Source organism: Thunnus thynnus, chromosome 17, assembly GCF_963924715.1.
Source record: "Thunnus thynnus chromosome 17, fThuThy2.1, whole genome shotgun sequence".
Lineage (NCBI taxonomy): Eukaryota > Metazoa > Chordata > Actinopteri > Scombriformes > Scombridae > Thunnus > Thunnus thynnus.
The window spans coordinates 4,770,866-4,784,930 of NC_089533.1; the positions used below are offsets into that span (position 1 = coordinate 4,770,866).

The 14,065-nt window shown below is 38.6% G+C and overlaps 2 protein-coding genes across 2 annotated transcripts; both read left to right on the forward strand.

Annotated features, from left to right (window-relative positions):
• The first annotated feature begins 420 nt into the window (after window positions 1-420).
• Window positions 421-2,828, forward strand: tmem220 (transmembrane protein 220). Its single transcript, XM_067570702.1, has 6 exons — window positions 421-614; window positions 695-724; window positions 809-869; window positions 1,159-1,282; window positions 2,223-2,282; window positions 2,381-2,828. Exons 1-6 carry the CDS (start codon window positions 507-509, stop codon window positions 2,511-2,513), a joined length of 516 nt encoding a protein of 171 aa, XP_067426803.1. The 5' UTR covers window positions 421-506; the 3' UTR covers window positions 2,514-2,828.
• A 1,153-nt stretch (window positions 2,829-3,981) lies between these two features.
• Window positions 3,982-10,076, forward strand: sco1 (synthesis of cytochrome C oxidase 1). The gene is made up of 7 exons (XM_067570324.1): window positions 3,982-4,350; window positions 6,615-6,734; window positions 7,659-7,749; window positions 8,188-8,385; window positions 8,469-8,561; window positions 9,196-9,311; window positions 9,445-10,076. Exons 1-7 carry the CDS (start codon window positions 4,180-4,182, stop codon window positions 9,577-9,579), a joined length of 924 nt encoding a protein of 307 aa, XP_067426425.1. The 5' UTR covers window positions 3,982-4,179; the 3' UTR covers window positions 9,580-10,076.
• The last annotated feature ends 3,989 nt before the right edge of the window (window positions 10,077-14,065 follow it).

The following is a 14,065-nucleotide window of genomic DNA, read 5'->3' on the forward strand; positions in this document are numbered from 1 at the left end:
TCAGTTTTCTAGCTTGACGTCACTGCGGTTTTGGGGGGAATGTGTGCTCGTTTTGATGAACAGGACAGCCCGGGAAGATAACGTCCAAGATTTAATCCAATGCAATTGATTAAAACAAACCTGTGTATGTTTTATATGACACATTAGAAGATAAATCAATTAAATAACATATAAACAACACGTCTGTAATCATATGACTAAATAATGTAGTGGTGTAGTGGTGACAGTTACACAGCCCAAAATTACAAAATATCCGTAATTTATGATGGTTTGGGGGCCAAAATCTAATGAGAAAGGAGATTTGGGCCTACAGCATCTGTAATCTGAGACATTAAATAATTAAAGAATTGTGGTTTATGTCCAAACACCGTGGAGATGGCTTTATGAATATCAAACAAACCCTCAGCGGATTTATTAGAGTCGGAGGAGTGGATCAGTGCGTCTGCTTTGTGACGTCCTTACGTCCCGCACGCCCGGGCGGGGAAGTGAAAGGTTAGAAAACAACGATGGGAGAAGTTTGTAAAGAGAAAAACACTAAAACATGGCTTACTGTCATTTGGCAAGTCTGCAACGTTTTCATGTCTTTATTTTTTGCTCTTTCAACATACGTGCAGGTGAGGGTTTTAATTTCAAATCTTTGCGTTTTAATTCCTGATCAGTAACCAAACACTGAACTGTGTCTTGACCTCTTTAGATCAATGATCCAGACGCAGGAATATGGATGGTAAGATTTCTAACATGCCTCATATGTTTGTCTCTTTTATGATTTTAGATATGATTTGTTATTTACACCACGTCTCTCTTACAGGTTGGTTATGGTATTCCTGCAGTCCTGTGTGCTTATATTGGCCTGAAACCCCACGTGACAGGTAAAGAGATAAGTTTGGATCTTTAGTGGAAGTTTGTTTTTGTGTTAATTTAGTATACATTATGTTTTTTAGATTAAAAAACTTATAACAGTGAATATAAACCCAGTAACTTTCAGGATTTCCTTCCCTATGACTTGGACAATCTGTGTTTTCCTGTTTACCCCACTATACAAGCTGTTGAACTCTGCTTGAAATACACTGTAAAGTGTTGGTGACATCAAGTGGCTGTATAGTGACGGTACAACTCGGAGAAACTCATCCTCGGAGCGTAACTTGTCTTTCTTTGCAGAGACGTTGCCCTGGAGGCGTGTCGCTGATCTCCACATGATGATTTCCAGTGCTGTTACTGCCATGTTGGGATGGAGACTTTATAAAGAACGGATCACAGAGATCTTCCAACAGGAGGAGGGCAGGTAGACCACATCTTACTTCAACTGAGTTTGCACCACTGTAGTGATCTAAAAAGAACTTTTCACAGGTCTTCAACAGTTGTGACATCTTTTTTTTTAATTACCTTCAACATGCAAGACTTGTATCTGCATTGGTTGCACAGTGTTTTTACTTACAAGTATTGTGTTTGTATCCAAAGCCTGATATATCTTATTCCTCTGTGCTGTAGACCTCCGTTGTTGTCCAAAAACTATTTAAAACACATCAATGAGTCACACCGCTGCACTGGGTGACATGTTCCTTCATCATGAAGAGTTTGGGTACAGTAGTTTGTTTAGAAATGGCTCCAAAGACTAATAATAGCAACTTTGTATTGAAGTTCTTTGAGAAATTAACCATGTAACAAGCAAATAGGTTGTGATATGTAGTTCAATGAGCTTGTGAAGCTCTGTAAACTGCCGTACACAGAACTACTCTCCGGAGACTGAAAACATGATCGCTGTTTTTATTCCTTGGAGCTGTTTCTAAACAAACTAACTTGACCAAACTCTTCATAATAAAGGAACCCAGTGCAGCGGTGCATTGACGTGCTTTTGATAGTTTTTTGGGCAACAACAGAGGTAAGTAAGTAGATCAGTCCATTGTTGGTTTCACTCCAAACATGAGATTTGTTAACAGTAAGAAAAATATAGAAAATCTCCAGCATTATCCTTTAATTGAGGTGCAGTGCACTTAATATACAGAGTGACCTGCAGACTCTCATATGGTTTTATGGCTCTGACCCCTTTCATACTTCATATTGGCTGTGTTGTTGTCAGCATGCTAAATTTTAATCTAACGTTGCACTCACTGTAAGTTGTTTGGGATAATCGAAATATGAACAAAATGAGCACTTACATATGTAAGCAGCAATGATTCAGGTAAAAATCCTAATGTGCTTTTGTTATTTTTGTCTTCTGTTAGAGAATTTTCTGGTCTCATGTTGACGCTTGTTTGGCTTCTCCTGTGTCGCCACTCCGGAAGGTAAAATTAACACGTAGCAGGAGATGAATGTCGCACCTTTTGTGTTTTTCCAGTATGTGTTTTTATTTCCTGAATTGTATTCCACTTTTCTGTGTCAGAGCTCCAGTCGGGGCGCTCAGAGTGTCAACAGCTGCTGCCATCACTGTCTTCCCCTTCGTGGCCTGGCTTTACTACTATATCAACAAGGAGCTGAGATCAAACTGGCCTTCACATTGTAAAACTGCCATCTAGACTTCAACTTCTTCCCTCTTTTGTGAGTCAGTTAAGTAAAAGAAAACAATAGTGAAGGAGCATGATGAGAATGGCTGATTGTTGTGTTCTTTGACTGAAAATCCTGGACCAAGAATGCTGCTTAAATAAACTTTTTATAGTATTATTAAAGAAAAGGGCTGTGAAATGGTATAATTTTTGGAAGTATATTTCATCAAATGTGGACCAACAAATTGTTGTGTATCAGTATTATTACTTCTCTCTCTTCAATGTACAATTAAATATGTAATTTTTGACTGATAAAGTTATTGATTTTATATTAAAATCTACAATGACTTCTGGTGTTCCTCCTTGAAATTAAGTGCATTCTGTAAATATTATGAAACACAAAATACTCAAATGCTGTACTTCCATTTGATGCTACTTTATACTTCCACTCCGCTACATGTCAGAGGGAAATATTGTACTTTCTACTCCACTACATTTATTTGACAGCTTTAGTTACTTTTCAGATGAAGATTTGACACAATGGATAATATAACAAGCTTTTAAAATACAACACATTGTTAAAGTTGAAACCAGTGTGTTTAATCTAAAATAATTCCAGGTGATAAGTCTGAGATCTCACATCATGTAATATCCTGTGGATATGAAAAACGGAAAACTATTCAAGCTGGTTGTGCGTAACAAAAGACCACAAGAGGACCCCCATGTTCAAAAAATAAAATCAAAAACTGCTTGATTTCAGGTCCTTTGCAAACTTTTGATTTGATTCCACACAAAAATACAGAGTGAAAAAGAAGAAGTAGGCAGAAAAATAAAGAGCGAGAAGAACAATGAACCAATAATAAGTAATGCAGAATAACAACAGTTTACACATTCGGTGCCAACACAGCTAGTAATATCTCAGGCAGAGGGATCAAACCACTACTTTAATACTTTAAGTACATTTAGCTGCTTAAACCTATGTACTTTTATTTATGTAGGACTTTTCATGGAGGACTTGTACTTGCAATGGAGTATTTTATGTGGCTGTATTTCTATTTTTACTCAAAAATAATCTGAGTACTTCTTCCACCACTGCTTCCTTTTGTTTGTTATGTCTAAACCAAAGTCTTAAACCAAGATATTCAGTTTATTATGACATAAGACCAAAGAAAAACAGCAAATCCTCACAATTGAGAAACTGGAACCTGATTTTGGCATTTTTACTTTTAGAAAAAACTGACTAAATGATGCATCAATAAATCAAAATAGATACACAGGAGGAATGATTACGGCAAGAAGAACTTATTTCAATGTTCATTTGGGCACCTGACTGTTGTTTTAAAACAGACTTGACAAACTTGTAAAGGATTACTTCTTCCACCACTGAATGAAAGTGAATCACAAAAGCTGTACATGTTTATTTTTCTCGCTTCCAGGGGGCGGCAGAGAGCACAGGGACTGTAATGATCGTAGAAGAAGAAGTAAGAAACGTCACTTCCTGTGCTAAATGACAGCTACCTGAACACTGACCCGAGAGCAGCATTTAACCGATTTGAACGCGCTACTTTAAGCCGTTATGAACGTGTAAAACTGACTCCAGACCAGTGATTTATATGTTTTATTCCCCGTTTCACTTGTCACGTTTTGTAAACTTGTAACCGCTTCCTTACATCAGCGGCGGTGCTGTCAAGGTCCAAACATGTCCCTGAGTGTTTTTCATCACAGCCTGGGCTGCAGGTTGTTTCACAGTAACGTTAAAGTCTTACAGAAATGCTCTCGTCTCCAAACCGTCAGATTCACACACAGTGTTTTACGGAGGGAGACCGGACCGTCTAACACACTCTCACCGCGGAGAGTCAACGGCTGCCTGGTAGGTCAAAGCTAGCCGCAGGCACCAGCGGTACGTTTTTATCACCAAACTCCATGTAGAAAAACGGCAATTTAACACACTTTCTGCTGGCAGATGTGTTGCCACGCTTCTTAGCTAACCTTAAACACGACTTTAACCTTCTATTATCACTTGTCAACCCACCGTGTAACACTAATTTCAGCTGAACTTATCCGTGAACTTGAATCGTTAAACTATGTTGATATTTTCTGCTCACACAGGTGTGTTTTATGGTAGGAGACTGTCAAAATTTTAAACGAAACATCGCTTACAGTTAACAAACAATTGAAATAGGAGCCATAATAGCTATAGAGTTGTGTGCTCAAAAGTGCTCAATAATTCAGTAGAGATGAGTTACTTCATCAGGCTTCTGGTCAAACGACACCACGTTAAATTAGCAACTATTTGAATGGAGTTTGGTGCCCAGATGAACGTGATGTAAGGCTGTAAAGGACAAGTTCACAGTTTTTCAAGTGTGTCTTAAAACAGCAGTCAGGTGTCTATATGAGCAGTGAAAGAGGTTTTCCTCGCTGTAATCATTCCTCCTGTTCATATCAGCTGTTAAAAGATCCTTCAAATGTGCTTTCAGTGTAAGTGATGGAGGCCAAAATCCACAGTGTGTCCACACAGTCATTTATAAGTTGTTGTGAAGCTTATCTGAGGCTTCAGCAGTCTGAGTTAGTCATATCAAGTGGATATCTGACACATTTACAGTCTTTTTAGCATCAAATTCCCTCTTTGTGTTTCCTCGGACAGTGTTTCCCTGTTGAGCTGCAGGTGGAAGTATAGTAACAAAAAGAGGAACTTTGGCACTAAAAAGACTGTAACGTTTAAAGATATCTACCTGATTTGACTCATTTGAAGCTTCATATTAGCTTCAGATAAATTTTTAAATACATTTTTGCACTGTGGATTTTGTCCCCCATCACTTACAGTTGTTTGCAAAAGTTTGGGCACCTCTCAACAAATAACATGTCTTGGTGATTTTTTTAATTGAAAATACGTAAACACAGCCTCTCTGGGATATGGATGAAAACACACAATATTTCCTTAGAGCACCATAAGAGTTCTGAAGTCTCAGATTCTCTTTACAAAGTCTCAGACCTTAATCAGCTCGTCAGGCCTGAGGCATGTTAACAGTTATCATCAGGAAATGTCAGCCGGTGCCAGTTTCTTCAAACCTTGTGCGAACACTCAGCAACCATGAGTTCCTCTAAGCAGCTGTGAAAATAAATCTTATTGATGCCCACAACACAGGGGAAGGATAGAAGAAGAAAGCAAAGTGTTGTCATGTTGCAGTTTCCACAGTGAGAAATGTCATTAAGAGACGGCGGTTTAGGGCGACTGTGGAGGTCAGGATGAGATCTGGAAGACCAAACAAAACTCTCAGGGAGAACTTCTCGTATCCTGGTCAGAAGGGCAAATCAAAAACCCCATTTGACTGCAAAAAACCTGCAGGAAGATTTAGCAGAGTGCTCTTCATAAAATCCAACGTCAGAAGTTTGCAACAGAACATCGACAGAAGCCTGATGCGTACTGTAAACAAGTGCTGCAGACTGATGAAGTTAAAAATAAAACTCTTTGGTCACAATCAGCAAAGGTATGTTTGGAGAAGAAAAGGAAAAGCATTTAATGAAAAGAAGACCTTGCCAACTGTTAAGCATGGGGGTGGATCTATCCTGCTTTGGGCTTGTGTTGCAGCCAGAGGCGCAGTAAACATGGCACAGGTTGGAGGGAAGAATGGATTCCAGTAAATACCAGCAAATTCTGGCAGCAAACATCACACCGTCTGTAAAAAAAAAAAAAAAAAAAAAAAGCTGAAGCTGAAAAGAGGATGGCTCCTACAAGAGGATAATAATCCTAAACATATCTGGAAATCCACCACGGACTACCTCAAGAGATGCAAGCTGAAGGTTTTGTCCCCTGAATTTAACATAGGCCTAACTGAAAATCAGTGAGTGGATCTTAAAAGAGCTGTGCATGCAGAATGGGAGAAAATCCCAAACACAATAACAGAAAGATGTTTATCTGGCTAGAAAAAATGTTTACAAGCTGTGAAATCTGCCAGAGAGAATGTCCTGACTATATAGGGTGCCCAAACTTTATATACAACTGTACATTGTAAGTGCGTTATAAAGGGATCTTCTAATAGTCAGTGTGAACAAGAGGAATGACTGACTCGAAAAATTGTGAAGCGTCCTTTTATTTCAACCTCGTCACTGTTTCCTGTGTTTACTGATCAACAGGTGAATGTGAGTCAGTGGTTCACCTGCAGATCATCACAATGGTTGAATCAACGCTGCTCACGAGCGTTTTCCTCAGTACCTCCACCGCCCTCATCAGGAGGAAAGCCCAAGAAGTCTGGGGTAAGTGACAAAAGTTAATGTTACCTCAGTTTGAAATATGGACATGTCCTTTCAAAATAAACTTTCCGTATTTAAAACCTCTACAGGCGGTAGACGTCTGCAGCGAACAGTAACCGCATTTGTGATCATCTACTAGTCAGATTTTTGTGATCGTACATTATAAGCTGTTCACAGAATCTAATGCACATATTTTTTAGCATAAAAATGCCAAGAAGGGGTTGTTTTGTATCAGCTGCAACTTTTAATCTGAAGCTCCAAAACCGGTCTGCGATAAGTACGTCATCAATCGACCTGGTAGAGCTGGTCGGCCGTTATTTGTAGGGTAGTAGGTTCGATCCCCAGCTCCTCCCGGCCAGATGTCGAGTTGTTCTCGAGCAAAACACTGAAAACACCACAAATTGCTGATGCCTGCGTGTGCATGTTAAAGCGATTTATAATTAGACGACTTAGACTTATAAATTGACACCTTTTTAATTGGAAAGGTGAGACAAGACAAACAGGTTTGGCAGAGTACGGAGAGCATCTCCAACGACACACCAGTCAGTTAAATGAAATGTATTTAGCAGAGAAATGTCTGCTTTATATCATAGCTGGTGTTGTATATCAAGGCCTCTGAAACAACATGTAAAATATCAAATATATGAACTGAACAGTCAGCTTCCTTTCTGACCACCTTCAGAATAATAAAGTATATTCTACATCATTAAATAAGCCCGTTATGAACTCTCTTTTAACAACATCACAGTCGATTAAAGAGGAGAATCTGTCAACTCTTTCATATCTGAACATCCGCTTGAAGAAAGAAAATATAGATTGATCAGTAGATTTAAGCCTAAATAAACCCAGCGAGCAGTTGTCTTGAACAAGTAAAGATCTTTGTGTGTTTTACATGATTTGTTTTTTTTCTCTTTGTCTCTTTTAAAGCCTGTGACGTGGAAATCTTTAGCGATAACATTCGCTATCGGAGGCTCTCTGCTCGGAGCGATGAAATACTTCAAGAAAGAAAAGGAAGAACGTAAGTAGTTTAAACCGGTCGGTACAAGGAACACGTGGAGATCAGGTTGATAATATGTTATACAAGTTAAAACTGTTGTTTTATATCTGAACAAAATGTTCTGTTGAATCAAGGAATAAAGATGTGAACTAGTAGGATATATCTGACAAATCTGTATGCTAGCACGACATTATATGACAGCAATTCAAATCTTGCATCATATGCAGCTTTCCTTTATTGATTTTTAAATGTTCCCATGACTCTGTAGCATTTGATTTTGTTAATGTGGTTAAAATCATCACTGAAACTCATGCCAAAGGATTTTCTGATAATCTATATGAAAAAAAAGGAGCAACCAGTTGAATCTTTGTGTTGATCAGCCAGTTCAACCAGTCAGGTACAGCTCTACTAACTAATAATGACCCTCCTCTATAAATCTTTAACTGTCGGACCTTGCAGTGATTGAAAAAGAGAGGACCAAATCGATGGGCAGACCGGCGCTGGGCGGTCCGTTCTCGCTCATCGATCACAACAACAAGCCCGCCAAGAGCGAGGACTTCCTGGGCCAGTGGGTCCTGATCTACTTCGGCTTTACTCACTGTCCCGACATCTGCCCGGACGAAATAGAGAAAATGATCGAAGTGGTGGATGAAATAGGTAAGAAAAACAGTTTTCATCAGGCGTAACAAGACATAACGTTCATTTAATGTATTTAATGTTCCCATTTGGCTTTTCTTCAGACAAAATAGCGTCTCTTCCAAACCTGACGCCCATCCTCATCACCATCGACCCTGACAGGGACACGCCGGAGGCCATGGCTGCGTATGTGAAAGGTACAAAACCACATGATCTGACTTAAGTACCTCTGTTTTATGTATATGGAGAAAGTTGTAGTTCAACAAGTTATCCTCATATTTCAAAGGAAATCTCGTCAAAATCTGTTCCTGAGAAAAGTACCTGTCTGTGTGTTTGCATATTTAACCTGTTGATAATTTTCTCCATTAATTGATTAGTCGTTAGTGTCAGAAGCCCATGGCACAGCCTCAGACCAGCAGTATATAAACCCAAAGATGTTCAGTTTGTATCATAGAGGACTAAAGAAACCAGAAAATGTATTCGTATTAAAAAAAAAAAGCTTGAACTTGAGAATTTCAGTATTTTTTTTTCATCAAAATTGACTCAAAAATCATAACTGATCATCAAAAATAGTCGGCGATTAATTTCCTGTCAATCAGTGCAGAAGAATTAAACATTTCCAGGAAGTATTGATCTCAAATCTGTGGAAATTGTTTCAACCATGTTCAGCGTACAGAACTGTAAAAAAACCAGAATGAATAGAAACAGAAATATATGTCTGATAATCCTCAATACAATATAGCACAGCACACGTTTGTGCTCGTTCATCCTGTTTTATAAACTATGTCTGAACATTGAAATGATTGTTTATCTCGTCTAATTTAATTTTAGAGTTTTCTCCGAAGCTGATTGGTCTGACGGGGACAACAGCTCAGGTTGAGCAGGTTTCCAGATCCTACAGAGTCTATTACAGTCAGGGACCAAAGGATGAAGACAACGACTACATCGTGAGTTACAGCCTGCTTTAGTTTTACTCATATTACATGTAATGATAATAATAATAATAATAATAATAATGCTGTGATCATAAATGAAGGATTCTGCCCGTCTGTCTGACTTCAACCTGTTGTTGTCTTTTAGGTCGATCACACAATCATCATGTACCTTGTTGGACCTGACGGAGAGTTTGTGGAATATTTCGGACAGAACAAAAGAAGTGTGGAGATCACCAACTCAATAGCAGCACATATGAGAAAGTACAAGAAGGAAAAGTGAGCAGCGGCCTTTCCCGTGCTCACCGTTGTGCACTGACTGACTCGTTAACTTAAATCACTATTGCCTGTATTTATTTTGGATACTGTATGTTAATACGTCTGCAGTAACATTCCTTTTTTAAGGGTTGATGTGCAGATGAAAGCAGGTCTGCCGACTGGATGCTGTCATACTGTTCTCCATTATTATCCATGAAAAACTGCTTTCACATAATTATGAATAACTTGGAAAAGATCAGATCTGTAAACAAGTTGTGATTTTGTGATAAAAGATAAAACAAAATAAAATCAGCAGTTTTTTTTTGTTTGTGCTTGGCAGGATTTGGGTTTTTCTACAAACAAAGAAAGGCAGTTAGCAATGAAACGAAGAAGAAGAATAACTACAAAGTGCATTTTGCGATTGCAGGCAGGTGAATTTCCTGCTTAAAGGGAAACTGTGGATTTTATTCATCAGAGTCTGTTTGCAGCTCTCTGGAAGTACAATTGGATACATATATGATGGGGGAAAAAAATAGTATAAAGTCTCTTGTGTCTCCAGAGGGAGCTGTGTGAAATCTGATGTCACTTAAATCAGCGTCGGCTGAAGACTACAAGTTTGAAAAATGAAAATAAATCTGGGGGTGTGAGGTTAGCAGACCTCTGTAGCTGCTGCTCCTCTGCTGGAGGCTAACAGCTCCAGGCTACATTAGCAGCTACTAGCATAACGCACCACAAATCTTCAACTAAACTGTCAGTGGTGGAGTTGCATTTTGGGTAATGTAGGTGCCAGATTTTGACAAGAATGTGTTAAAAAAAATAAAAAAGATGTCTCTGAGTCTGCTGTATTGATTTTGAACGTTTTTTTTGCATTTCAAATCCAACATTGTTATGCTAAATCGGTGGAGACACAGCGCTCCAAAGCACATCAGAGAGCACAGTTAGTGTACAGTTTAAACATCAGACCTGATGTTTAGGAGACAGGTGTTGTAACTATTGAGCCACAGATATCTGGTTATATAGATACTTTTATTAAACCCAGTGGGATATTGTCCTATTAACCAAACCCCACACTGTGTAGGCTGGATAGTCTTGTGAAAACAGCTGTGACATGGAAGATTAAATCCAGTGTCCTTGTTCTTTACACTGTGAGATGGAGTCAGAAGAACCTAAACATGATATTTTAATGTGCACAGTGGTGTAAAGTGATTTACAGTGGCAGTTTATGAGAGTTTCTCATTGGTCTCCCCATCAATGAAGGGTCAAACCTCCAAAACACAAACTTTTATGCATTAGATTTTTACATTTGGAGAGAAAGGAGGCTGGTGGGAACATTTTGATGTATAATATTCACATGAAGAGTGAGAACAGTATCTTAATTTTCTTGTTTTAAAAGCGACATACTGCACATTTACATAGTCTGTTTTGATTGTGAGTTTCTTACACACGGTAGGGTTAGAGCCTGTTTAAATTGTATGACAAAAAGTTTTCTTTTTGCAGTGATATGTGCATTAAAACTCATAAAACTTAGCTTGTCAGAGGACTGAGATCATCTATAATGATATTTGCTTTCAGGCAGAGGTGAACAACAGGTTGATAATGTCATTAAAAGCTTCAGTGTTTCGCTGGAGGAGGCTGATGACTCCAGTAACTGTTGGATAAATGTCTGTCATACATATTAATACCCAACAGACAGATGAAGAAGAGCAAAGTTTACACACAGAGAAACATTACACTGATTCTAACCCGAACTCGCCACGAGCCGGTATTGATTTATTAATATCTTTTCTGCCTGCACACCTGTTATGTTCCTCCTTTAGAAAATCGGATTAGAAAAGCAAACACAGCAGTTGTCCGGCTCTCCGCAGCCAGACACCACACTCATTACTCATTAGCAGAGAGGCCTTTCAGCTCTGACCGCTGTCGTATGGAGCGCTCAAAATGGAACCAATTGATTTCTGGATTGATAAGTTATTTTAAAAAAAACCCCTTCAGTGTCTCTCCAGAGCCTCTACTCGGTTTATTTCCAACCATCTTACTCCTGTGATGCTTCAAGTCATTTGAAACAACACACAACACTACACATTTATTCCTCAAATGCCTTAATTGTCTAATTAAGGGGAAAATTCATGGGTTTTGGTGCTTTTCAAGGGGTAAATTAAGGCGTATTTCATGGAATTTTAAGGGATTCTTGTGTCATATACGACTAATCTACAGTACTGATTTACATTAACTGGCTACATTTACTGCCTTACTACTGTTAGAAGTAATATGACATTGATAAAGAGATGAAAGTAGTGTAAATACAGAGCACAGCAAGCTCCCATTCCTACAATCCTACCCTACAAGGAACAGGACAGGAGGGCAGAGTTCACACTGAAATAAAAAGCTGTAAATTTCAAGTTACCGTTTTTATTTTTCAGTGCTGCTATTTTCAGCTTCTGTACCAAACCTACACTGCAGCAACAACAGCGAAAGCAAGAAGTAAACTGCATTTGGATTGACAGCACGATTGATCCACGAGGCCTAAAGTCTCCCCGCCGACACCTCCTACAATCAGCCCGCTTGTAGGCAGATCAATCGCTGCTGTCAATCCACAATCCACAGTTTACTGCTTTGTTTTCTTGGTTGCTGCAGTTTTGTGGTTTACAGATGATACAGATCGGTGCAAACTGGCCGTCAAACATGTAAATGATCTTGTTTTTGCAGGACTTTGTGCAGTATTAATGCTGCTTGATTAGATGTTTTCTTGTGTGTGTGTGTGGTTTTGCAGTAGCTCCAAAGCAGATCCTTGTTTCTCCCGTTGACCCCCTAATCCTGTGCAGATGCACCCGTCGTCAGATCTATTTTCCACCAGGGGGGTTAGGCACCGGTCTCTCCCACACCACAACCAGCTGATGGGGGATTTTCTCCCTGCTTCTTCTCTTTCTTGTCCTGTGACCCCTTTGAATGCACATCTCGTGGCCTCCTCGCAGTCCGACTTGCTGCCGTGTCAGACGGGGTCCACATACTGTAACTCCCCACACTGGTTATTCATGCTTGTCTACCCGGAGCCAATTATAATTGCAGCTGTTGCCAGACCTTCAAGTGACATTAAGAGGCTATTAAATCAGCACGAATTAGACTTAGTCTGTAATACACTGCCAGACAAAATGCCCGTATCATACAGCTCTTTACCAGCTAGAATACCATATCATTTCCTCTCGTCTTAGCAGGAGGGATCATGAAAATGAAAAGTTGAATCAATCCGACACATGATAATGTCTGTATTTACTTGAGAACATGAAAGGAAGTTTTGAAAAAGTAAATTATATTTGATTTCTGTAGTTTGTTTAAAGATGAGACGGAGCAACCACAATAAATATAAGTACATATAAGGGTCAAATTACTAACAAAGAGTATTTTCTTGTAGTATTTCTAAGTTAGACAGAACTGGATCAACACAGTACACTATTTTCTACAGAAATCAACTGATAAAGTTTGGAAAATCACGTTGAAAGCATACCTCGTGTTAATTAACCTTTGTTTTTTAAATTTACAGTCAGTATTTCATCATGACTGCGGCTCTCGAGTTTAAAACAGTTGTTGACAGCAGGCGAATTAAAGCTTAAATTACTATTTAAAATTAAAAATAATTTCCTTCCAGTCATAAGAAAAGACACATTGCTCACCCTGAAAAGAGAAAAAAAGGTTTTACATTCTTGGAATAAAGACTTAGTGAAGATAAAACACTCAAGCAAATCTTCCAGTAAACTCATCCTTCACATATAGTAACTTAATAACTTAAAAGCGCATACTTGGTGCTATATTGACTTTGGCAATTGAGACACATTTATAGAAACCTGCTCAGAGGATTCTGAATGGATCTGTGGAGCCACAGTGGATTTATTGTTAACCTTGTTATCTGGGAAATCGCCTCTCAGTCACACAGAAACAAGGCCGGAGGGTTTATTTTTGTTGAGCAGGTTGGAATTGTGAAAAGTTGAAAGGATTTTTAGTAGAATTCAAAATGACTTTGATCTGCGAAGACGAGATGAGCAGCAGATTTTCTTTATCTTCATCTTCTACTAGCGTCTGGCGTTCCTGACTTCAACTTCAATATTCTTGCCTGATCTGACATGAACACAAGATACACGACAAATAATAAAAATAAACAATATAAATTATTAAAACCTTCCACAGAAACCTACATAAAATACAACGTTCATCAAGTGTAGGGCTGCAACTAATGATTATTTTTTTATTTTCTGTAGATTATTATCTTGATTAAATAATTAATTGTTTGGTCCATAAAATGTCAGAAAATGGTGAAAATGTCTTATTTTGTCCCGACCGACAGTCCACAACCCAAAGATATTCAGTTAACTGCCAGAGAAGAATAAAGAAACCAGGAAATATTCACATCTGAGAGGCTGGAACCAGAAAATTTGGACTTTTCTTCTTAAAAACTGACTTAAAACGACTCTAATTAAGTGACAACATCACATAAATAACCTAATAATCAACGGTTAAAA

Bases quoted from the DNA above. Each gene is read 5' to 3' on its own strand.
- tmem220 (XM_067570702.1), top strand. From the start codon at position 507: ATGGGAGAAGTTTGTAAAGAGAAAAACACTAAAACATGGCTTACTGTC. The intron at 725-808 runs GTAAGATTTCTA...TCTCTCTTACAG, and splicing joins CAGACGCAGGAATATGGATG to GTTGGTTATGGTATTCCTGC. The intron at 870-1,158 runs GTAAAGAGATAA...CTTTCTTTGCAG, and splicing joins CCTGAAACCCCACGTGACAG to AGACGTTGCCCTGGAGGCGT.
- sco1 (XM_067570324.1), top strand. From the start codon at position 4,180: ATGTCCCTGAGTGTTTTTCATCACAGCCTGGGCTGCAGGTTGTTTCAC. The intron at 7,750-8,187 runs GTAAGTAGTTTA...CGGACCTTGCAG, and splicing joins CAAGAAAGAAAAGGAAGAAC to TGATTGAAAAAGAGAGGACC. The intron at 9,312-9,444 runs GTGAGTTACAGC...GTTGTCTTTTAG, and splicing joins ATGAAGACAACGACTACATC to GTCGATCACACAATCATCAT.